The 26,327-nt window shown below is 44.3% G+C and overlaps 1 protein-coding gene across 4 annotated transcripts; it reads right to left on the reverse strand.

Moving 5' to 3' along the window:
- Positions 1-1,533: 1,533 nt before the first annotated feature.
- Positions 1,534-15,664, reverse strand: SLC25A19 (solute carrier family 25 member 19). 4 transcript variants are annotated; one of them, XR_332918.5, is made up of 8 exons: positions 15,510-15,664; positions 12,939-13,119; positions 12,214-12,369; positions 11,412-11,582; positions 8,413-8,584; positions 7,820-7,950; positions 7,597-7,701; positions 5,150-5,280 (listed from the first exon to the last, which is right to left on the reverse strand). XR_332918.5 is itself a non-coding variant. In XM_006136425.5 (7 exons), exons 2-7 carry the CDS (start codon positions 13,068-13,070, stop codon positions 5,080-5,082), a joined length of 963 nt encoding a protein of 320 aa, XP_006136487.1. In that variant the 5' UTR covers positions 13,071-13,119; positions 15,510-15,664; the 3' UTR covers positions 1,534-5,079. The 4 variants fall into 4 exon arrangements, 3 of the variants coding, with proteins under 3 accessions (XP_006136487.1, XP_075759806.1, XP_075759807.1); XM_006136425.5 differs by lacking the exon at positions 7,597-7,701 and having other exon boundaries at positions 1,534-5,280; XM_075903691.2 differs by lacking the exons at positions 7,597-7,701; positions 15,510-15,664 and adding an exon at positions 15,051-15,070 and having other exon boundaries at positions 1,534-5,280.
- Between the last annotated feature and the right edge of the window lie 10,663 nt (positions 15,665-26,327).

Below are 26,327 nucleotides of genomic sequence, written 5' to 3' on the forward strand. Positions count from 1 at the left end.
CAGAGAAGCTACAGTGCAGATTCCCTACACTGTTCTGCAAACATGCCCCGCTCCTGATCTGTAGGGATCTACCTACTAGACATGAGTCCTTCCCACTCTGTGGTCCATTCAACCTTTGGCCTCTGGGGCACTACCAGCATGGGGAGGGCTGCATGGGATTTTCATTAGTGGTTATGGTTACTAATGAAACATGAAAAACTGCTCACTAGGAACTGGGCCTGCCTATATCCAACAGTCCTCCTGCACCTTCAAGCAGCTACCCCATGCTGATCTCTTTCAGATCAGTTCATGTGCTTGAGGCTGATAAATACACTTTTCCTCCTTTTGGGTTTTTCCTTTTGTACAGTAGTAGTCCATGGCTGCACACTCTCCTGTTAGCTTGGAAGTCTGGGTTTTGCTCATAAGAACTGAACCTCGTATTTTTGCTTTCATATTTCCCTTCACAGTTTGTATGTGAACTTCAGAAACTTGAAATCTACTTAACTCTTCTATTTTTCTCTCCCTCTCTAAGATACACAACCCGATGAATATGTTGGAGCAGAATTGCTCTGGTCCTGACACTAGGGTTTTACTTGCAAGGTAGGAAAAAACATTTGAAGAATTTATAAACGGGGGAAAAATATATGAGCACTAAACATTATAAGAGAAAGAGAGGCTATGCCAACTCACTTTAAGATCTCAAAACAGGTGCTATAGAACACAACTTTATGTGCCAATGTTACCACATGCTTAAAGTGTGATGTGTGCTGGTTCTTACTCCTTAGCATGAGCATATTTAGACAAAGTAGTACAGGCATACTCTTGAAACTAGAAAGCAGCTTCAGTGAATGAAGAATGAGCAGCTTTTGATAATGTTCTGCAGCACTGCATGTAATGGATACATATGCACTAAGTCTGAACTTGTCTACCAGACTCGTGAAGTAGGTCAAACATCTGCTGCTTTAATTCTCATACACAGTGGAATGACAAAGCATGTGCAAATCCGTTTGGACAATCACTAGTTATTTGTGCAGTAATGGAGATCTAAGAATTGAAGCCCTCTCTTGCTTTGTAATTGTGGCAATGGCGCCCTCTAGCAACCAAGCTCAGCAACTTTGAAATTCTAAATTTTCTGCTTTAAATTTGTCCCTCTGTGCCTTTTGCTTCACTCATCATCTGAAGAAGTGGGTTGTGCCCATGAAAGCTCATGGTACTATCTATACTTTGTGTTAGTCTCTAAGGTGCTACAGCCTACTAGTTTTTTCAGGTTGCATCTGCAGTATAATTCATGAGCCTTGATCTCTCTAGTCAACAGGAGCAAGATCAGGCCCTCGTTAAAGGGTGTTTGTCCAATACAATCCAACTGCATCACCCCATCAGCCTGGTCAATTCCCTTTTTTTTTGCTCAACAAGTTTTGCTATTTTTTTTGGGGGGGGGGGGGAATGCGAGGGTTTTTCCAAAGTCAAAAAGGGGGCCTGATGCCAAAAAGTTTGGGAACCACTGACATACAAGTTTTATGTGTTTGCAGAGAATTGAAAGGCAAAGCCAGAAAGGAACATAAAAAAATATTTAATGTTTTCTTTCATCTCTTTAGACACAGGCACACATTAAACATATCTTGTGAAAAGAAACAGCTAGTCAGAAACCTTAAGTCTACGGCATGCACAGAAGGTCCATTCAGATGATCACTAGAAATGCTGCAGAGGATTAAGGTTTTGCATATCAATGGAGGCTTCAAATCAAAAGGGAAAACAACCTACTTCAGAACATTTGTTTTCCTCACTGAAGCACCCAATAAATACAGTTCAGTGCAAACATCCTGAGAGAAGAGTGTTACTGTACATGAGTTCAGATAAGTGCTAGTGGAAACAGGAGATATGCTATTGGAAAGTGTTCCTTGCAGAATTTGCACAGAGAGGATCTAAAGGCCAAGACTAGGTGGGTACTGTTGTGGATTCCATAACAGCTTCTGCAATATTAGTGCTTTGTTTAGTTAAGTGCTTTGCTTTACCTAGATGATAAAAGGCACTAGGACAAAAACAAATGTAATTGCTGGTCGCTTGTGGGGTGAATTTCAGGCAAAGTAAATCCTCGCTGATAGGATTACATTAGAATAAAATTCCAAAAATCACCATCAGTTACACTGTGGCACAATCTCACGGAAATGGTGCAAACCCTATTGAATGAGTCATTGTAAACTGGCCTAAAGTCAAGTATACAATCCAAAACAACCCTGCACTTGAAGGTGAGAACAAGGTTATCTAATGGATCTTTTCCTTTTTTAAACCTGATTCTAGGAAATAACCCCAATGTACTAATCCTACAAAACCCAACAGTAGCAAAAATAAGAGCCATCCTGCTAATTCTTTGTTTTAAACCAGTCTCTCTCTTCTTTACTTAATGGCACCAATGCTCTCATGTCATCCACCTATAATGTGACTTGAATTTAAAGACTAATGAAGTGCACATTAGAAATATTTTAAAGACATTAGGAAGGCAGGAGGTGAAATGATTGTTTCATGGTTTGTCTTTTCATTCTACTATAGAGGGCACTAATTCCCACCCACTAACACAGAGCAATCATGCCATTTTTCTAAAGCCGCCTGTCTGACAGATCTCAGGTCTGTCCCAAGCCCCAGCACCAAATTTAAAGAACGAATCTCCCAGCTGCATCAGGTTCTCAGCAATTCCTAGGCTCTATGGTGATCAGAGAGAAATAATCACTTTATACTCTACTCTGCAATTCCAGTTATTTAAAGTTGACTACGGTTAGCTTCCTTCTATGATATGCTTACATTACTACAGAGGAGTTTTATAGCAATTCAGTGACAGATCATGAAGAATCTGAAGAGCCACCCAATTCTGGGGGGATAGATGCAGTGTGCGTATTCCCCACACTGACTTTTTGGCCATGGCATAGTTCAGAGATGTGCTGCTGTGGTCTATTTTCTACCTTCTAGGCAACCCTAATTTCCCCTCTATTGGTAGCCAAAGATCAGCTACAATCCTGAACTCAGTCTGTTTTATCAGAGGATAATGGTATATTTTCAAATGAACCTAAATTACTTGGGGAAAAGTCAGTAGAACTTGGAATTTGAAAATGTTATCCTACTTCTTCAGTCCAGGCTAACAGGTGCCCTCTTTAAATGAAGCTGCCAGTTTCACTGGCATATGTGACCACCAACTCCCACTGCATATGTCAACTTTCCACATGACACCTATATCAAACCCTGGGTGCATCAGCTAGAGCACAGGAGATCTGCTTGGCTCCAATCAGTCACCAGAATTGCCCTTGCAGTGGGACTTTGCTTGTTTGAATTTCTGTGTGTTACAGGATCCAAAGCCACTTTACAAAAACATACAACCACTCGGCATTTCAGGGACAGACCTAGGTTGATTGTTTTTCCCACCAGTGAAATACAGCCACTTCTAGGGAGGAACAGAGATGCTGTTCACAAGCATCTCCATACAGCAGTTTAGAACAAGTGACTGAGAACAATGTACAAGCAAAACTACCAGGGGAATTCAGATAATCAGAATGAAATTGCTCACACTAAAATTTGACCAATCCACTGGGATTAGCACCCTAGTTCTGAAAAAAGTGCCACATGACATCCAGGGGACTGAGAAATTAGGACCTCTGTTTTATTCTCATCTGGAAGTAACACAGTGGTCTCTAATTCTATGTAGGTTTTGGGCTCAACATGATGTTTTTTTGCCCTCTGAGTCATACTCTGCATTATACTTATTTGGAGTACTGTAGATTTTCCTTGGACGTCTTCTATATGACTACCAGCCTTCCTCACCTTGATTAGCTTGCTCCACATCACTTACTTTGCACCATCCTGCTTAACTTAAGAAGATGAAGTAAAAGCGTGACTATCATTCTGCTATTGTACAAATGATGGTTTATATTTTTAACTCTGTAAAACCCTTTGGTGACTCTGAATTTGTTAGGAAAGATGTGTTCTTCTATCTCCCTCTATCTGAAAGAGAATTATTTTACTCAGCAGTATTTGAATGGAGCTGAAATTGACATGCTTGCTTCTTCAGCATCACATCAATTGCTTTCCATAATGACATATCTGGCAAAAATACCTTTGATTGCGAGCATCATTGCACAGTAACTCTCATGTCTGAGTTATCTTGCAAGAGGGTGAAAATGTTTTTGGGACCTAATAAAAAAAATATTGTTCCAAAAAATAATCCAGAGAAAGTAATACATTAAAAACAATATTCACTAGTTTCCATAGGGCTATCCTTCATTATTTTAAGGTAGGTTAAAAAAAATCTTCATAGCATCTACTTAATCATGACAATCTAATAGCAAAGCAGAATCCTGCACATCAGTGCAAAATAATAATGGGTTTTGTGCACTGAAAAACTTGAGAGCAAATAGCATTAGACCTGCACACCTGTTTGTTGGAGCATTACACTCATAAAACAGACCCTGAGAGGCCCCACAGCAGAACACATAAGCAGAGTAAGGGGCATTTATAAAATAAAATTAAGCTTGCCACTTGTAGTGAGAAAACAATTCAAGATGGGTATAAACTTTGCCAGATGACGCTATGTTTAAGATGTCTTATAAATGTCAATGAGCAGAAAATCTGGGTGGCAAAGAGAAAAAAAAGTGTCTATGCAGAATAAGGGAGGGCTTACCAGTACACCAGGGAGATGAATATGCAGCACAATGGACAGGCCCTAAGGAGAAGGCTGAATCTTGGCAGGTGTAACACCATTTGACATTGGCTGAGTGGCACTAGCTAAGCCAGATGGGTCCCAGTGCATGAAGGATTTCACACTCTTGATCAGATGCCTCTTAGGAATACGTTACCAGATGAGTTGTAGCATTAGCTGTTTATAAAACCCCTTCTCCCAAAGTGAGTACTGATGATGATGGAAGATGCTCAGACCTCAACAAAAGCTGCAGTCACGTCCTTTGGTTTTGTTCCAACCACATCTTCCTCCAAAGCTAGTAGAGATATATTTGCAAAGCAGTGGCAGGGAGGAGCCATCCCCCATCCCACTTCATGTGACAATGGGACCAACAGTCTTACTCCTCCACAGAGCAGTTGCAGCTGATGGGTTATGCCCCATCAGCCCTCCTGTCTCTTAGTACCACTAGTATCCTTCAGGGAATATAGCAGGTTACAGAAGAACTCATATGAGAAGAAGGTGAAGCCAGTAGAGAGAGCAGCCTTCAGCAAGCTGGGGGATAGACCCTTAAACAATCCAACAGGCCCCTCCTCTCGCACAATCTGTCCAGCACAGTCCATTAGACCCTTGTATGTCCGAACCTGGGGGAGAAGAATTGAGAGAGTAAAGAGAGCAACAGTCCAAACCCAAGCCCTCAGGACAGGATTCTCTCCGAAAATTCTCTATTACATACCACACCTCAATGAAAGGGACATAGAGGACTTAAAAGGAAGCCATACAGTGGAGATTCTAGGGATATTCACTATGGCTAATTGTCAGTAGCGGAGAATCAATTTGAGCATGTACTGTTTTGTAGTCGCAGGAACCAGAGCCACAAATTACAACATTTACCATTATCAGCAATAGCTTGCACACTAACTGAATGGCAGGAAATCCTTTAGACCATAATTCATGCACTGTTCATATTACACAATTTGTAGAGCAACCACTTCAGAATGTGTATACAGAAGGCCTCCAAGATGCGACTGCCTGAGTTCCGACCCCCCGCACTTACAACCATTTTTGTAAGTGCGGAAAGGGTCGTAAACCCCCGACTTATATCCTTGGCCCACATTTATGATGGTGCACAGCACCTACCCTAAATGCGGGTTTGAGTTACGACGCCCCCGACTTGCGACGCTTCCTCTGGAACCAATTGCATCTATTATTTTCCATGTAGAATCACAGACTTTTAGGCCATAAAGAACCATCATGATCATCTAGTCCAGCGTTTCTTAAACAATTTTTTTAATGAGGAATGCCAAGGATTTTTTTGTTGAGCAAAAAGGGGGGGGGCCATTTTGAACTCTGTTGTTCTCTGTGGCACTCCTCCAACTGTCTCGTGGCACACCAGTGTTCCCCAGAACACTTTAAGAAACACTAATCTAGTCTGACCTCCTGCACACTGCAGGCCAGAGAACCTTACCCACCCTTCCTGTAATAGACCCATAACCTCTGGATGAGCTATTGAAGTCCTCAAAACATGATTTAAAAACTGCAAGGTGCAGAGAATCCCCATTTACATAAGTTTAAACTTGTAAATGAGTCATGCCCCATGCTACAGAAGAAGTCCAAAAGCCCTGTGAGCTCTGACACTCTGACCTAGGGAAAAATGCCTTCCCAGTGTTCCCGGTAAGCTGTTTACTTGTGTGGTCACTCAAGAGAGAGTCAAATGATTAGCAGAATGAGAGCCAGATGATTAGCAGTGCGTCTACAGCTAGGTTTTTTGTTTCTCCATTCGCACATGCCTCAATGCACATAAAATTTATTATACAATTAGAAAAAAACTGCATTTGGTTGGAAAAGTTTAGAGGGAACGTGGTTCCCAACCCCAAATGTGGTGATCAGTTATATCCTGAACATTTTAGCAAGACCCAACAGCCTGTCACAGATCAGCTGTTATTGTTACAATACCAACCGCACCAAAAATTTCCCAAGTGGTCTTTGAAGCCAGTTAGGGGAGAAGTAATGCCAAAAAATCTAAGAGACTATTCCAGAACTTCTCTCCTTTGATGGTTAGAAACTTTCATCTAAAACTTGTTGGTGGCCAGTTTACATCTATTTGTTCTTGTGTTAACATTGGTGCTTAATTTAAACAACTCATCTCTCTCCCTAGTATTTACATCCTTCCCTCTCAAACTACGAATCTGTCATTGCTTCAATTTGCACATTAGGCCACTATTAACTGGAAAGGAATTTTTCATATTGGGGCAGAAAGGAAATGTTTCTCTAACACTATTTTTAAAATGGCTATTTTAAGTTGCTTAGGAATGCTTGAAGTATTTAATTTACTTTATAAATCTCTTTAGACACACACCATGTACTGAATGCCTACTCCATAAATTAAAATACAATAGGAAGATTTTCATGTCACCTTGATATGCAAATAAAAAAATAAATAGATCCAAATTCCTCCAAACTTTCATTCATCCCGTCTTCAAGAACACAGTGCAAGTGAGGCAGGGACAGATTTTTAAAAGGCACCTAATTCTCACAAATAAATATGAGTTAGGCATCTAAATATGTTTAAAAATTTTACCCTCAGTCAACAGTAAATTTATTATATGGCTATGAATACTGTCAATCCCCAAGGCCCCTTTGAGGCTCCCACTAGCCTATATCTACACACACAGACATAGTGTACACTACTCAGTTGGGTCATCTTCATGAAAGCCAATTTATTCCAATTGTCAACAGAAGTAACTGCTGATTGTTTATAACAGCACAAGCAAAAATTCTGCATTTGGCCAAGACTTCAGAATTTCAACATCAGTTTAACACAGAAATTACAAAATTAGCAAGACAGATGATTTTTAAAAGTCATGGTTATTTTTACTCATTACGGTCTTTTACTTAATTTCAGGTCTTTTCAGTAATGTATGTTTCTAGAAGGAAAAATAATTGCCTAATCAATGTACCTGTTTATCTGGGATGACTGGTTCACCCTAAATAACTGCTCAATAAAAGAATTTTCTTTACTCTCTTGTGAACAAATCAACCAATATCTCCATGCTTTGGTAGGTCTAGAGAGGAAATAAACAGAACCCTGTTCAAAAGGAGATGCTACAGCTGAGTTTTCTGGGTAATATATATTTCTTGCCCTTCAACATATGAAAACCAGTTGATCAAAATATCTCTCACCTGCCCAAAGGCTGCCCGGGCCTGCTCAAAGCCTCCCACCTGCAACCGCTTTTTGAACAGGTCAAAAGGATAAGTAAGGGTTTTGCTGATAACTCCGGCACAACTGCCACACACAAGGTTTTTAACATTACCTGAAAAGCAGAGGAGTGGAAAGAGAATGGAGGGAGGAAATGGAAGATTTCAAGGCAGTTCTAATTTATAAAATCATCATGGAAAGTAAATTAGAATAATTTATTCTGAGACTGTAAGTATAGGAAGGACCATCAGGATAATCTAGTCTCAACTTTTGCAAACAACAGGAAATGGAACCTCACCCTGGAATTTTTGCATCAAGTCCACAACTTTTTTGAAAGCTAAGCAATCTTAATTTAAAGACTGGTTTATTTATTTATTTATTTATTCTGCAACTCTGTGAAATGGCAATATACAAAAGAAATAATAATAGAAGCTTTCACATTGCTAGAGAAAAATACTGGAGATTGGTAATAGACTATGGATCCTTGTACATCCAATTGAAGGTTCCAATCAGAACAGGCTGGTAGAGATCAGAAGTTGGTACCATGACTAAGTATTTCACAGTCCCAAGCACCTACCTTCGAATGGCATCACACATTCATACAATTGTTGCAGGAGATTGTAAAAGGAGAACTGGAGACCAGCGTATGGAAAGACAGCAATGATAGTGGGAGTCAAACCCCTGTAGAAGGTCAGAGGCCCTTCTGTCTGGTACATGGTTACCACGGCATGGCGAAGGTTTCGGTAAACCTAAACAACAAGGAACAGTACAATTTTCCGGTGAGATATACTTATAATCAGTTATCCAGAAATCAGTCACATTCCTGATATTGATCATAGGAATTCCCATCTTTCAATATACAGCTTGATTTTTAGCACAAGGAGATTAAGAAAACCATTTCCTGTATTGGCAGATGGACACTCTCTGTTGATAATAACTAAAACCAACTGGCTGAATAAACATGGATTTCTTCCACATTAGACTAACTGAACCAACAAACCCTCAGTTCTGCTTCACACGGATATCCCATTGAAAGACAAGGCTGGACATAGCATAATGAAGTTGTCCAAACTCTGATTCTGGTTAAAAAAAAAAAAAAAAAAAAAAAAAGTCCTAGAGATGGGTCCTGATGACTGAGAACTCCCTGGTGTGAACAGCTTCAGAAAGTGACAATAAGGGCAGGCTGGCAGAACAGGACAGCTATTATAGAAGATAAGGCAGGATGTAACTGCAAAACACAGCTGACTTTACAGATAAAAAGAGTGTCCTTCACAGATTCTTAATTTACAAGGGTATGTCTACACTAGCCCCCTAGTTTGAACTAGGGATGCTAATGTAGACATTCGAAGTTGCAAATGAAGCCCGGGATTTAAATATCTCAGGCTTTATTTGCATGTTCCCGTCCAGTCGCCATTTTGAAATTCCACTAGCCTGAAGTAACTGTCCCCAGCTACACGCAGCAGTGAAACGGCAATTTGAACTAAGTCCTTAGTTCAAATTAACTGTTACTCCTCCTGGAATAAGGTGTAACAGTTAATTCGAACTAAGGACTTAGTTCAAATTGCCGTTTCACTGCCGCGTGTAGCCGCGCGCGGGCAGTTACTTCGGGCTAGTGGAATTTCAAAATGGCGACCAGATGGAAACATGCAAATAAAGCCTGGGATATTTAAATCCCGGGCTTCATTTGCAACTTCGAATGTCTACATTAGCCTCCCTAGTTCAAACTAGGGGGCTAGAGTAGACACACCCCAAGAGTGATGTCAAGTATGCTAGGAACAGCTTTTTACTCAAAAAGCTGAGAACATCTCTTGACCACTGTTTGGTGGCAAGAAAACACTAGTACTCAAAGACTTATTGTACTAAGAAATCTAGCTGCTACTTATATTTTTGATAATCTTCTGAAATATTTTAGCTCACCGGCACTTGTATTTGTTTCAGCGGTGCGTTTTCCTCCTCATAGACTAAGTTTCTCTGTTTATTCCTGCACTAAAGCCCTGGCACTGACTATATGCGGATGCATTGTGATTCCATTGCAAGCCAAGCAGAAATACTGTAAGAAAATGGCTCCAATTCAAAATTAAGTGTCTCCAGGAAGAACAAAGGGGAGAAAGAGCCGGGTATAAACAAAAATATGAAACTGGATTTCTAGAGGACTACTTTAAAACTTCATGTCTATAAAAACCTGCATGTCTCTTTGTACAATTCAGGTTTATGAACCAACAATGTGACATAGTTGTTAAAAATGATTACATCTTTTTGAGATATAATAGCAACGGTGTTGTAAGACAAGAGAAATAATTATCCCACTGGTAATTATCCTACTCGGCACTGGTGAGGCCTCAGCTGGACACTGTGTCCAGTTCTTTCTTAAAGTGTGGTGACCAAATGTGGACATACTGGAGACAGTCCAAAGAGCAATATACAAATTATGTAAGATTTCAAAACCTGACCTATGAAGAAAGGTTAAAAATACTAAAGAAATTTAGTCTTGAGAAAGACGACAGAGGGAGCACCTAGTAACAGTCTTCAAATATCTCAAGGGTTGTAAAAAGGATGACGAAAAACTGTTCTCCATGTCCACTGAAGCTAGGATGTGAAGTAATGGTCTTAGTATTCAATAAAAGGGTACGTCTACACTTGCTCCCTATCTGTAGAGATTAGAGAGATTTAGATTAGATATTAGGAAAAGCTTTCTAACTATATAGATCAGAGAGGGGCAACCTAGACTAGTGAGTAGGCTGCATGAGTAGCCCTTCTTCATCTCAGTCAGTCACAACCAAGATAGTCTCCTGGGAAAGGATAGTTTTTCTAATTGAACTTGGCGTACCTAGACTTTATGGGGTATGGTGATTTAACTGTAGTGGTGCTTTGATTGGATGCAGAGGGAGCACCCGGCTCTCAAAACGTTGTGTAATATCAGCATGCACCTCATTACACGTGTCCTTGTTTTAAGTGCATGTCACTTTTGTAATACCAATAGGAAAAAAACTATGAGGATGAAAACAAGCAGAATCTGGCAACCCTGTGCATGGGCAATGGAAAGCAAAATGTCTCATGGGCCACATATAGAACACCAATGGGCCACAGGTTGCCCACACTGATATGGATAATTAAGCACTAGAAGGCTTCTAAAAAAGCTTGTGGAATCCCTATCACTGGAGGTTTTTAAAAACAGGTTAGGCAAACAGCTGATAGGGACGGTCTAGGTATATACTCAGTCCTGCTTCAGTTCAGGAGGCTGGACTAGATGACATCCTTTCTAGTCCTACATTTCTATGATTCTAGGTTTGAGATATGTCCCCTAACGAAGAGCAAAAGAGTACCCAAGTGAGAGCCATATCAGCCACACCAAAAAGAACAGTTTCTCCTTCGCTCTGCCAGGACAAAGCATGTGTGTCAACGGCCCAAAGGATAACTTGTCAGTAATGACATTAATACCTATTATGGGCTCCAGCCTTCCCAGATCACCTGCTGGAAGTTGTGCAGTATTCAGTCTTTCCCATGCTAATCTGAATGAAATCATGGCTACCATCAACCAATTTGACAAGTCTGAAGGTCTTCTCCCCTAACTCATACCTTAGGCTCGCCCTGAGCAGCAAAGCGGGTACGTAGTGTGTCAAGGGGCTGAACGGTCATGGTAGCAGTGCAAGCAGCCAGGCCACCACAAACAAAGTGTACGATGAAGTTGCGAGCGTTGTATGGTGTGGCATTGTGCACCAATTCTGTCAGGCACTCAAAGGTCACAAACTTTCAAAGAAACAGAAATATACGTCACAGAGAAAACTCTTACCACCAACACCTGTAACCCTCTTGTTTCTGCCATATTGTAACAAAAATAAATAGATAAATAAATCCATCATTTGCAATCTCATAAAGTGGATACTTTAAGGACACAGCCATCAAATTGGGAAATATTCTTGGCATTCAAAATCTCCAATTCTCCCTTTAGGAGAATACAGTCTGGGATTTAAAACAAAAAGGCATTCTAGGGCAATCCCATTTTAACTCTCTCTCCTCTCAACCAATTATTTATTAAATAATACATATTTGGTTCTTATATATCATCACCTTTCAATAGACGGTCTCACAGGTTCAGCAAACATTAATAAACTAAGCTTCACAACAACCTGAGAATTAGTATTATCAACACTGTCATTTTCAATGACCAGAGACAGTAAATGAACGAGAAAGTTAAGTGACCCAGCCAAGGACTCATCTGAGAATAGAACCTACATCTCTGCTCTTGGTCCACTGCTCTATTATCAGCTAATCAGACTGCCAGAGTCTTCACTTTGGCAGTTATGACAGAATGCACCTGCTGAGAAAACCCCTATATGAACTAAAAATTTCAGAGTAAATCTAGCCCAGGACACCTTACTTGGACAGCTCCATAGCTGACTGAAAGGAGCTGAGCAGGCACATGCCCCTTCCAGAACGCTGTCAGCCCTTCCTCAAGAAGGATCCGGTGTGTGCTTTGCAAGATGCCATGATATTTAGCCAGTGGATTTCTGGAGGATATTTGTTCAATCTGAAGCTGAAGAAGAACAAAGAAAATATTTTATAATGTGATCTGCTTCAAGGACCTAAACATGATCTTTAGAACACTCAGTGGCTTACATTACAACTCAGACCCCCCTTGTCAATGTTCCCTCATGGCAGCTACAACTGGCTAGATACCACTGCTGCTGGTCCTTGAGAGCTGGGGGAAGAATAAGAGGTATGTGCAATGCCAAAGAGCTATGATATTCAACAAAAATGTTAATACAACTAAATTAGAGCAGGTGTACAGAAAGGAAAAAGAGAAGGAAGAACAAGAAAAATACAAGCACTATGTACACAAAAATAAGACAGAGCAGTAAAAATACATCAGTTTGTTAACAGAAAGCTGAAATGGCCCCAAAGGAGAAATTGGTCTGTTTACCTTGTATAATCTGTATTTATCTCCTACACAGAGGTTTAATCAGCTATGCAATAGCTTCTGGGTGTACTGTGACACTGGCAACAATTTATTTAAATATTATAAAAGGTTAAAAGGTAAAGTGTTGCTTCCTTTTATTCTCTTAAAGGTCACAGGTGCATCACAGGGGCTGTTGGGAAAAGTACCTGAAAGCGAATCTTGATGACATCCAAAGGGCTGATTAGAGCCCGAGTGACAAACCCAGATGCAGATCCTGCCAGAGCTACTTCCACAGCTGAGATGGACTTCACTTCACATTTGGGGTCATAACCGACCATCACTGTCTGGTCCACAGGCAGCCTCCACCTGCATCAACCTACAGGAGCACTACAGTCCAAAACAGAAAAGAACGAGGAGTTTTCAGTGAGAGGTCTGCTTTAGGGATGTTAAGTAGCAATTAATAAGCTAATTGAGTAGTCGATGGAATTTCCATCGACTACTCGATTAGTCAATATGGGGGGGGGGGACACAAGCCAGGACTGAGCAATTCCGGATCGCGCTGCATCCCCTGCTGCGCCTCCATGCCTGGCCTTAGGGCAAGGTGAGCAAGGCAGCTGTCTTGGGCCCCGTGGCTTCAGGGCCTCACGCTGCAATTGACAACTTTTTGGTGTGAATCAGGTGGCTAATTCAGCCTCACAAGAGATGCCTCAGGCACTGAAACTGCCTGATTCCTGTCGAGAGATGCCTGACTCTGGATCACTAGCTGCAACACTAGCTATGGTGATTGGCCCCGGCTACTTTCGTGCTACCCAATGGTGGCCTGGGCTTGGGTTTGAAGCCCTGTCAGAGCACACGCTCCCCACACTCCCTCCTGGCTGCTTCCTCCACCTGCCGCTCGCTGCCCAGCCCAGGTGAGCAGGGCTGAGCTGGCTCCTACGGCCCAAACAAAACTCACCCAGGGCTTGTGGATGGGTGGGCCTGGGAAGGGAGTTTCCTGGTCTGGTACCTGCAACAGGATGGAGTAGTGGGGGCAGTTCCTTTTCCGGCCCCACTCCCTAGGGCTCTGCCTGCAATGTGGCATCCACAGTCTGGGCACCCCTGTCAGCTTTTTGGCTGGGCCTGTGCGCCTCTGCCTCCCCTGTGGAGACTCCTGGGGGGAACCAGCTCCTGACCCCTCTCCTTGCTGCCTCTGATACTGAAGCAGCAAGAGAGGGGAAGCAAGTAGTGACTTGACTAGTCATTTACATCCCTAGTCTACTTCTCATAGAATCACAGGTCAAGTCCAGTCCTTGGCCCAACACCATCTAGACAGCAGTGGGAAACCGTTTTTCGGTCTGGGGCCACAGACCCACAGAAAAATCAGTTGGGGGCCGGAGCTGTGAAGAGGCTGCAGGGAGCCTGGAGAGCCAGCATGGGCTCCCTAATGCTGGGGGAGGCACTCAGCCTTGGGGGCCAGATCCAGGCAACCCAGGGGCTGCATCCAGCTTCCGGGCCTTAGGTTCCCCACCCTCATCTAGGCCATCCTTGACAGGCATTTGTCTAACCTGCTCTTAAAAATCTTCAGTGTCAGAGATCCCACAGCCCCCTTAAGGCAATTTATTTCAGTAGTTAGCCACCCTGACAGGAAGTTTTTCCTAAAGTGCAACCTAAGCCTCCCTTACTGCAATTTAAGCCCATTGCTTCTAGTCCTATCATCAGAAGTTAAGAACAACAATTTTTTTCTCTCCTTCTCTCAGAAGAGCAAAGAGATCCCTGTTACACAACACGCTAGCCTCAGGCCTGTGAATATTTTGTAGCCCCAACAGGAAATCCCAACTCCTAACACTGCTCTCCTCCCCCCCGCCACCCCCGACCACCACCAGACCCCATGGTTTATGCAAACAGAAACAATCATAAAATAACATAAATGGTCCGCAGCCAGCCTACTATTTAGTCTGCAGAAGAGAAGAGCGAGGGGGGATTTGATAGCAGCCTTCAACATCCTGAAGGGAGGTTCCAAAGAGGCTGGAGAGAGGCTGTTCTCAGTAGTGACAGATGGCAGAACAAGGAGCAATGGTCTCAAGTTGTGGTGGGAGAGGTCCAGCTTGGATATTAGGAAAATCTATTTCACTAGGAGGGTGGTGAAGCACTGGGATGGCTTCCCTAGGGAAGTAGTGGAGTCTCCATCCCTAGAGGTGTTTAAGTCTCGGCTTGACAAAGCCCTGGCCGGGTTGATTTAGCTGGGATTGGTCCTGCCTAGAGCAGGGGCTGGACTTGACGACCTTCTGAGGTCCCTTCCAGCTCTATGACTCTACTAAAGGCAACACGAATACACTAACATTTGAACGAGACATGCTGGGACCAGCGCTGCTAGAGGTGGCTGATCATGGGCGGGAGTGGTGCTTCCCGGCGGGGACGTGCAGCAGGGGCAAGTACTGAGCAGGACTGGGGCAGGCTGCGAGGCCGGTCGCTGGTGCGGACGGGGGCGCGCCGGGGTTCCAAAAGAGGGTGGCGGGGGCGCGCGCCGAGCGGGTCTCTAGTGTGGACAGGGACGCGCCGGGGTTCCGAGGGACGGTTGCGCGCACGCGCCGCGGGCGGGTCGGCGGTTGGACGGGGGCGCGCCGGAGTTCCCAGGGATGGTGGCGGGCACGCGCCGCGGGCGGGTCGGCAGTGTGGACGGGAACGCGCCGGGGACGAGGCTGCCCTAGATCAGGGCACCTCAGATTGTCCCCCTCAGGCGTCTGCCCCCAGCGGCCCTGCCGCCGCCCGACCTGAGGAGACAGGACGCCGCCGCTCACCCCGTTGCTGCCCAGGACGCTGTCGCCTCCTCATGGCGCTGCCCAGAGCCGCTCCCCGGTCCCTGACCTCCGCCCAGGCCCGTCCTGGACCTGGAGGACACATCACAGACTGCGCATGCTCACGACCATTACTGGCGCGCGGCCTGCTGGGAGATGTAGTCAAGCCAGGTCGTGGAAACAGGGCGGGGCGCATGTGTGCGGGGCAAAGGGGCGCCGCTGGCTGGGCGTAGAGGTTGGTCCCTATGCACCCGTCCTCTAGCAGCCTGGGCTCAGGGAGCCGGGCAGCCACAGGCAGTGAGAACACAAAGGAAGAGCCTGGCTTTCAAACCTGTTTGCTCCCACCCCCATCCCTTTGCACAAGTCCTAAGCCACCCTGCACTGCAGCAGTAACCACTGGCTCCTGCTGCCTGGCTGCCCTAGAACCACTGCTCGGAAACAGGGAGGGGGAGCTGTACACACACCCCAGGGGCCCTGGAACAATTTGTACAATGAGTGAGGGAGAGGGGTCTGAGAGCCAGTGAACCACATTTTAAGAAAGAGGTGGAAAAACTGGAGAGGGTCTAGAGAGGAGCAATAGAACTGAATAAAGGCCTGGAAAACAGCACCAATTAGGGAAGACTGAACACTTGGGTTTGTTTAGTTTGGAAAAGAGAAGATTGAGAGGGGACAAGGTTGCAGTTTTTAAGTACCTAAAAAGGGGTTACAAGGAGGAGGGAGAAAAATTATTCTCATTGACCTCTGATGATAGGAGAGGATGCAATGGGCTTAAATTGCAGCAAGGGAGATTTTAGGTTGGACATTAATCACCTTGACAGGAAGTTTTTCCTAAACCCTGGAATAAGTTGCCTAGAGAGGTTGTGGAATCTCCCTCATTGGAGATATTTAAGAGCCGGTTAGATAGACATCTACCAGGGATTATCCAGATCTCTGATGTATAACATGCTAGCCACTAGCCACATGTGGCTATTTAACCAGGTGAATTTGGCTAATTGGCTTGATCAATGTGGCTATTGGGCCAGTTTAGTCAGGCTAAGTCGCTATAGAAGTAGCCACTGTGGCTACTGCTTCAGAACAGGTTGAACACCACAGATCTAGATGGTGCTTGGTCCTACTGTGAAGGCAGGGGAACTGGACTTGATGACCTCTGGAGGTCCCATCCAGTTCTAGTATATAACCAACCTGTAACCCTGCATGTAATGGAAATCTCTTCAAGCCAGAGGGCTGCAGCACCTCCCACACCTCTAGTTTGAGAGTAAAATCTTTACACATTTATAACAAGTGGCATTCAGCTACTATTCTCTTTAATTCCTTCCCCAAATCCAAGCTTTAGTTGGACACATTCCAGCTACCATTAGAGTTACAGCGCTACTGAATTTTCTTCTCCATGTCTCTCCATCCCTGCCTCCCAACCTGTCCTAGGAAATCGTTTAGGGTGATAAGAGGAAAAGGTCCCACCACACACATCTTGATCTTTGCAACAGAGGAAACATACATTTTAAGAGCAGGTTAGATAGACATCTATCAGGGATGGTCTAGATAGTACTGGGTCCTGCCATGAGCGCAGGGGACCGGATTCGATGACCTCTCAAGGTCCCTTCCAGTTCTAGTGTTCTATGATTCTATGAGGCTACATCTACACTACAAGGTTTTTGTGCAAAAATGTCCATTTTTGCACAAAAAAGCCTTTTTTGTGCAAAAATCCACGGAGTGTCCACACCTCAAGTGCATTTTTGTGCAAGAAAATCTATAGTCAATCGACAAATCAGAGGGCTTTTTGTGGTGTAGGTTTACCTCCTTCTATGAGGCATAACTCCTTTTTGCACTACAGCTCATGTGCAAAAAGGCATGTGTGGATGCTCCACAGGGGTTTCTTGCACAAAAAGAGCCTATCCGAAAAAGCACAGGTGCTCTGATGGCCATTCTGTGAATGGTCATCAGAGCTTTCTTGCGCAAGAGCGTATATGCAGTGTGGATGTGCTTTTGCACAAGAAGTTTTTGCGCAAGAACTCTTCCACAAAAGACTTCTTGCGCAAAAACCCTGCAGTGTAGACATAGCCTGATTGTAAAAGGGACTTCTGCCCATTTAAAGATCTGGAGCTAGCCAATCCTGGTCTCAGGCAAATCTCCCTTTTGGGAAAGAGGTGCTTGGGCCTCCAGAGACAATTATCACATCTTCCTCTGATGAGGTCAGGTACTTGCTACAGGATCAGAATGCAATTGAGAGAAGTCCCAGGTAGATGGCCTGTAGAAGGATGGGGGAATATGTAAATACAACTCTGTATTAATCATTTTCATACAACCTTGTATTGACATAACCTTGTATTATGTCTTTTCATACTACATAACTTCCATTTTCATATAACTTTGTATTAAGTTCTTCTATATAGAAACTTTTTATTAAGTTTTAGTATATTATTATAGTTATGTCTTTGTATCAGAATAGATCTCTCCCCTTTACTTAATTGATTGCCCTGTTCAATGAATGAGGTGTGAAAGGATAATGCCTGGAAGGCAAACACCTCTGAGCAGCTACAACAGTTGGAGAGGGGATGGAAGCCATATCTAAGAACAATAAGACCTGTCAAGTGGGCTCAATGAAAGAAGATCAGACATATTGAGGGCCTTGGGACTCAGAAGCAGGCACCTTCCTTTGAAAAGCACCGACTTTGAAGATGAATGTGGCAGCATTAAGACAACACCCAGAAAGTGCCACAGATGACCAATTGACACAGACACAGATTTTGCATGTACATATGATGACTAACTGGTATAGATTTGCATGAGAGGGAAACTACAGTAAATCTAAGATGTCTTGCAAGAGGACCCAGGTTCTTACTAACATCAGAGTATCTATCGGGATCAGCAGAAGCCTGGTTCCACCCCTCCCTCATCGAACTCACATGGCCAGTGAAGTTAGGGGGAGCAACAGGCTGGTAACAGGACAGAGTGTGCCTGTGTGTGTGTGAATGCATGAGTGAAATATATATCAGATGCATATGATAGTAGTGATTGATATATGTATTACCAATAAGTGTGGTGTTTTGCCTTATCTCCTTGCAAAAGATCCTGTGCAGTTTTTTAAGCACAAATACATTGGTTTTGTGTTCAAACCCAAGATTCACAAGGAGTGTGTCCTTTTGTTTTGTTTTTAAATTCAGCGTACCTACCATATACTAGTCACTATGGACACAGGCAAGATATAATAGGCAATATATAGTAAGATATAAATACACATGCCAGATTAAGTGGATGTTAGAGCATAGAAGCATGTTACTCTAGACCAGTGGTCTCCAACCTTTTTACACCCAAGATCACTTTTTAAATGTCAGGACAAGCCAAGATCTACCCCAACCCTTCCCCAAGACCCCACCCTTTCCTTAAGGCCCCGCCCTCTCTGTTCCCCTTCTCTCCATCACTTGCTATCCCCGGCCCTTATACACTCTCAGGGCTACACTGCCACTTTTTTCAATCCTTCTGTTTGAAGAGATTTTTCTGACATTTGGCCCATCCTGCGACAAATGTTGGAAAACCCCTTTCTTTTGGAAGACCCCTTATTCCTCATGCAACGAGGAATACAGGGGCTGCCAAAAGAGCGTGTTTGCCTGAAAAACTCCTGCAGTCTAGCTGTACCATCACAGGGTTGAGACAGGAGGTGCGGGCTCTAGGGTGTGAATGAGGGATTTAGGTGTGGGAAAAAGTGAGAATTACAAGCTCTGGGAGGGAATTTGGATGCAGGAGGATGTGGAGAAGGGGATGCTGGCTCAGGGAGGGGGCTCCAGGCTGGGGAGTGCTGGGCTCAGGTGAAGGGTTGGGGTGCTGAGCAAGCCACAGTTTTGTGGATGTGAGGGTGCAGGAGTTTGGGTTGGGGTGTGTGAGGAGCTCAGGGCAGGGAGGTTGGTAGTATGATTTGCAGTATGTGAACGGTGAAAGAGTGTTGTGGCAGAGCATGACACTAAATCTATAGAAAGTTGGGTCTTACAACCATAAAAATGGGGTGTGTAGCCATGAAGCTTTGGGTTAGTCAGAGCATCAGAATGTGGCCAACAGAACCTGGCTATTTCCCTGTACCCAGCCATCTTGGCCACTAGCACGAATAAGACTGTAACACCTCCTGTAGGATGCGCGCATGTGTGTGAGAGAACGAATGAGTGCACATGCTGTATTTGCAATAAAAGGAAATTACTCACTTCACGCAGTAACAACTGTTCTTCAAGGTGTGTCCCCCCCATGGGTGCTCCACTGTTGGTGACAGGTTATCCCCGGAATCGCAGTTCGGAGCTTTTTCCCTAGCAGTTTACTGTCAGGCCGCACATGCGCAGGAGGCAGCTCACACCATTGGTGTTTTGACAGCTGCTTTGCGCGTGACCCAACCCTTCCCCTTCAATTCCTCGATTGTGCCCGAGTATACTTAACTCTGAGCAGACGGGAGGAAGAGAGGGGCGTGGAGCACCCACAGGGACACACACCTCAAAGAACAGTCATTACTGCATAAAGTGAGTAACTTCCTTTTCTTCTTTGGGTGATGTCTCCGTGGGTGCTTCACAGTTGGGGTGTCTAGACTACATGGCTCCGTCGACGGAGCCATGTAGATGAGTTTACTAGACATAGCAAAATGAAGCGGTGATTTAGATAATCGCCACTTCATTTACATCAAAATGGCCACCACGCTGTGCCAATCAGCTGATTGTTGGCACAGCACTGTAGTCTAGACAGGGATCAACCGACCCCAGCACCCTTTGTCATCAGATCCTGTAAGCCTGGGCAAGTAGGATGCTCTCAGGATAACACCATGTTGGATACACCAGTTCCAAAGGTGAGTGGCCTTTGTGCAGAGGGATTGGGAGCGTGCACCCCTCTGCCTGTTTATATAAAACATAGTGATTGTACTGTCCATGAGTAAGCACACTGTGCGATTGGTAATGAGTGCTTGCAGGTGTTCCTGACAGCCCTGAATTCTAACAATTTGATGTGTAGAAATGCTTCGTGCTGTGACCATTTTCGCTGCACAGTATGGTGACTCACCCAGCCTATGAGTGAGGCATCCGTGGTGATTGCACGGATAGTTTGGGTTGACGGAAGGGACTCCTGTGCGTAAATTACGGGGTGGGGGGGGATGTCCACAACCTGAGGGATTGGAGCACGTGACTGGGAACGGAAACTGACTTGTGGAGCAGGTGATGAGATGGCTTGTAAACTGAGGTCAGCCAATGTTGCAGGGTGGGAAAATGGAGATGTGCAAACTGGACAACATATGTCGTGACAGCCATGTGGCCCAATATTTGGAGACAGGTATGAACAGTAGTGACTGGGTTTGTAGATACCACATTGATGAGATCGCGGAGGGTATTGAACCACTGTTGAGGTAAGTAGGCTTGAACCAATATGGAATCAAGGCAAGCCCCTATGAATTCTATTTATTGGAGTGGAAGTGGGGTAGATTTCTACTCATTTATCAGAAGCCCCAGGCAGGGGCAGCAGGCTTGTATAATTTTTGGTGGTGCCCAGAATGGGTCTAGTCCCCCCTTCCTCCACCCGCCCTGTCAACCAATATATATATTTTATTAAATAATGTAAAAATGGACTGGAAACCGTAAGTGTTTAACAGTTTCCCTACATTTTTCATAAGAAAAAATGATTTAACTAAGAATATCAATGTTATTAACACTCTTTTGAATATGGAAACAACCAAGCACTCTTTGATCAATAACCCTCAAAAGCAAATACTTTCTAAAATTAAAACAAATATAGCCCCTTCTTTTGCAATGTTCTTCAGGCCCCCACCCTTCTGGGAGCTGTAGAAGGTGGTTTTTCCATATATAACAGATTTTGGAACACTATTTTGTATAAAATTTATAAAACTCAGTCATTGGAGAAAGTTGGTTTTACTAAGTTTTTTTTTAAATTGCAATAAATGACAAAGATTGAATGGGGTCTGAGTGCAGAGATTCTTATCTATACCTTTTTTATAAAAAACCAACAAAATGCTCCCTGAGTATGTTAGCTAATTTGACATGTTTTTTCTTACATAAGAGTTTTGCTATGGCTTGTATATTGCTATCAAAGTGCATGTTGGAATAAGACTGAAATATTGATTAGAAACTCTTTGTTCATTTTTTCACTTCTCGTAAATACTTTGACCTCCCATCTTTCTGCTGTTGGGTGAATTATATTATCTACAGCATCTGAAGTCACAACCCTGGAGCATGTGAAACAATACGTAGGGCCTTTTAAAGCTCAGTTACCTAGAAATATGTTTAAAAATTCCAGTTAAACATACGTTGTGGCATCAGCATTAATTCTAGCCATCTTTTTATTGCTAAACTGTATCCTCATAGTTATCACTTTTTAGTTAAGTGGTTAGTATGCTTGTTGCACAGTGTAGGCTTATATTTTATTTGGGTGAATAGCTAGTGCTTTTATCCAAGAGATAAATGTGACAGACAATAGTAACTCCAGATGTTCTCATGTTTCAGGTATTGTTACATGCATTCTGCAGTTATTTTAGGATGGGTGTTTTTGGATATGTAATACGTTCTGTTATTCTGTGTATATTTGCCCATTGTAACCATGAAAAATTGCTCTTTTGAGACTGCCATTCTAATCAAGCTTAAAAGATCCATAATTTTGGCCTACACGGAACTGAATGCAGTCAGTTAAGAAACTTATTTGCATGTGTACTCTATTACATGGTTTCTTGGGTCTGGAAGAAAAAATGAGGTGAAACATTTTCAGTAATCATGGATCAGCAATTCCTGGAGCATGGGCAACATGAGCCCATATAACTTGCTGCCCATGGCCCCAGGTAATTGAAGAGGCATCTGGTCTTTAACACCATGTCTGTTGCCTCTGTGTACGACCAGCCTTTGATGAGGCAGTCATCAAGGTATGGGGAAATGACGACCCCTCGTTGGCAGAGATAGGCCGCTACTAGTGTGAGGACCTCTGAGAAGACTCAAGGTGCTGGGGAGAGGCCGAAGGAGAGGACGGTGTATTGGTAATGGTCCTTCCCAACTGCAAAACGGGGAAAACGTCTGTGGGCTGGTAGTATGGAGACGGGGAAATAGGCATCCTGGAGGTCAAGGGCTGCAAACCAGTCCCCTCTGTCCAGTACAGGGATGATTGAAGCCAGCATGACCATCCTGAAGCACTGTTTTCTCAAACTTGTTCAATTTGCGCGGATCTAGGTTGGGCCTCCAAACCTCTGTGCGCTTCTGGGTCAGGAAGTAGGTTGAATAAAACCCTCTTCCCTGATAAGGAATTGAGACCTTCTCTATCGCTCCAATATGTAGAAGTCGAGTGATCTCTTGCCTGAGAAGGACCTCGTGAGAGGGGTTGTTGAAGAGGGACAGGAGAGGGGGAAGGTGAGGGGGAAGTGACATGAATGGGATAGAGTAGCCTGCGCGAACAATCCCGAGAACCCACGGGTCTGATGTTATCGCATCCCAACAATGTAGAAAGAGATGGAGCCTGTGGTCGAATATAGGTTTTTGGCTTGTTGGCACTGAATGATAGGGGAGGTCGGGCAGATCCCCGACCAAGATATCACATTTGCTGCTTAGGGGCCTAAGAACCCGAGGAATGTGACTGAGGCGGACGCTTCCCTCTGGGATCTCTGTCTGGGACGGTTATGGTCATAAGGCTTATGCTGGGGGCGGCTATAGAAGCTGTCCCTGTTCTTCTTGTAAGGGAAGTAGCATCTGTGACGATATAGAGGGGTGTCCAGGCCTAATGTGTGGAGGGTTGTTCAGGAGTCACTGTTAGGTTCTCCTCATGACTGTGGCTCTCCTGGCTGTGTCTGCCACATCAATGGCAGATAATAAGGCTGTGCTTGCCATGGCATGGCCCTCTTGAATCACTGCCCTTAGACTGGATCTTTTGGAGTCTGGCAGGTGTTCAATCAGCTCAGACAGCTTGGAGTGATTATCAAAAATCGTGGTTCACAGCAAACAGTTTGGCCTTGCTAATGCAAACCTGTAATGTGGCTAAAAAGTAGATTTTCTTGTGCTCTTTATCATAAAGCGTGCCCATGGTCTGAGGGGCTTTAGAGCGTTGATTAGCTGCATCCACGATCAGGGAGTTCGGTTGTGGATGAAAGAGAAATTCTAGACCCTTAGGGGGAACAAAGTATTCGTGTTCTGCCTTTTTGCAGGTTGGTTGGTTGGATGGAAGCAGATGTCTGCCAGATGTCAGATGACACCTCCATGATTGCCTCATCAATTGGCAATTCTATTCACCCCTGGGCAGCTGAGCCTATGTTTTTTAAAAGGCTATGTTGCTTCTTCTTTAATTCTTGGAGCTGGACCTCCTGAGAGGTGGCCACTCTTTTGAAAAGCTCTTGGAATTGTTTTAAATCCTCAGAGGCATGCCTATCCTCTGGAATTACAGCATCCTCTGGGGCCAAGGATGAATTGTTGCCCCGAGAAGATGAGGCACCTGCATATTGATGTCATCCCCCAGGATCTGGCCGCCTTCCTCCTCAGAGTCAACTGTGGTGGGAATAGCGTGAGATGGTGAGAGTGGAGGCAGCCCTTTTGAGGAGCTAGACAGTTCTTTGGGGTAGCGTCTACAGGGTGCCCACTGTTCCCATGATGCCCAATGGGAAGCGTAGTGCCATTCAGGATTCAATGGTGTGGCATGACACTGTAATGATAGGACTGTCGAGATGCAGTTGTGGGGGAGCATTGTGACGAGAAAACACTCCTCTGGTCATAATAATGAAGCCCCTCATGCGGTGATGGAGACCTGACATAGCCCCTGGATAAATGAGAGGAAGGGAGCACCAGGGAAGGCTCCCTTGAAGGGGGAAGGGAGTGTAAAGATACATCATTGGTGCCACATGTTGGTAAATTGGGGTTACTAGTGGCTAGGTCAGTATGATGCACCTCCTTGACAGCACCTCTGAGGTTGAGCGCCATGTGAGGATGATGGCCTGTCATCAGGCGGTGCTGGAGTGTTACAGGACCGCTGGGCAGACGGCTCCCCATTCCTTCCCAGCGCTGTGCTTATGGGTGCCGCTGTGTGGCAGCGCTGTTTTTCCGGTGCTGAGTGAGAATGCCTGCCCCATTGTTCTGGGGGTTGCAGTCACTGTGCCTGTGGTGGGTGCTGGCACCGCAGTCGTAGAGGCGCTTGGCACATCTCCCTTGGTCCCACTGGGGGACAGTGTAGGAGGCAATGACCTCAAGGGGGGAGGCTTCCCGCCCTGACTTTTACTGGGGCTAACAGGCACCTCTGTCTTGATCTCCCAGAGCAGTAGACTGAGCTTTCTCTGAAGGCTACAGTGCCTTTTCAAAGAATTTCATTCGGAGCTGCAGCACCCGTCCTTTCTGGCTCTGGCTGACAGGGTGAGGCAGTGGTCACATTTCTGAGGTGAGAGAGACTCACCCAAGCAGTGTAAACAGCAGCTATGCCTGTCGGAAATAGGCATAAGCTCCTTACATTGTTAACACTTCTTAAAAGGTGTCATGCTGAGGAGATATCAGAAGCCACTATTCTAGGGCGAGGCAGCTGAAGGCTGTAATTAGCTCTCTGCTGTCAACAGCTGATAAGCTGGAGCATGTGTTGTTCTCCCAGCTTCTCCTTATCCTTCATCTTTTCGGGGAGGGGGGGAAGAGGAGAAAGGTGGCTGGCTGAGAAGCGGAGCTGCTGTTTGTGGAGCCATCCAAATGGACCATAAAGGAAAAAACACAATCTAAATTTTTTGTGTCTTATCAAAAGGAATAATGAGAGGGTAAATTCTGAGGCAAACATTGAAAGAAGCAAGCACTATTCTGAGGAGAAACAAAATACAGGACTATGTAGCACTTTAAAGACTAACAAGATGGTTTATTAGATGTGCTTTCGTGGGCCAGACCCACTTCCTCAGATCAAATAGTGGAAGAAAATAGTCACAACCATATATACGATATATATAGTTGTGACTATTTTCTTCCACTATTTCATCTGAGGAAGTGGGTCTGGCCCACGAAAGATCATCTAATAAACCATCTTGTTAGTCTTTAAAGTGCTACATTGTCCTGCATTTTGTTTCAGCTACACCAGACTAACACGGCTACATCTCTATCACTATTCTGAGGAGACATGCTTCAGGGGTAGCCGAGTTAGTCTGTTACAGAAAAAAAATAAAAATTGTCTGGTAGCACTTTAAAGACCAACAAAACATGTAGATTGTATCATGAGCTTTCATGGGCACAACCCACTTCTTCAGATGACTGGAGTTATGAGTTTGGGATGTGTACACCTGAAATAAATAGGAGGGGGGAGGGAAGAAAAATGGAGGGGGATGGGAGACAGAGCATCAGTAAGTATCTGAAGATTGGATAGTTAAACAGAAGCAGATACAAATCAAAGTCAATAGACAGACTCCCATGTCAGGAAGGATATAACACAGAGAGCTGTTTGCATCTCTGTTAAATTGGTAGTGTCCCAGCCAACTTTCATCACGATTGAGTCCATTAGCATGTGAATTGAATTTGTGGATGAACTCTAATTCCAAATGCTTCCCTGTGGATCTGGCTTGTAGAACTGGCTTGTGACAAGACAGCTACTTGGAGATCTTTCAAAGTGTGATTTAGAAGGTTGAAGTGTCTCCAATACATTTCTGTAGGTTTCCTTTGCGTATATCTGATTTGTGCCCATTGATTCTTTCCTGCAGAGACTGTCCAGTTTGTCCAATATATAAAGCAGTGGGGCACTGCTGGCATAGATCAGATCACTGGATGTGCAGTCAAATGACCTTTTGATTTGGTGGCTGATGTTCCAAATCACACTATTTTGGGTGTACACATCCCAAACTCTCAAATCTGGTCATATGAAGAAGTG

Source organism: Pelodiscus sinensis, chromosome 20 (assembly GCF_052426305.1).
Source record: "Pelodiscus sinensis isolate ZL-2025 chromosome 20, ASM5242630v1, whole genome shotgun sequence".
Classification (NCBI taxonomy): Eukaryota; Metazoa; Chordata; order Testudines; family Trionychidae; genus Pelodiscus; species Pelodiscus sinensis.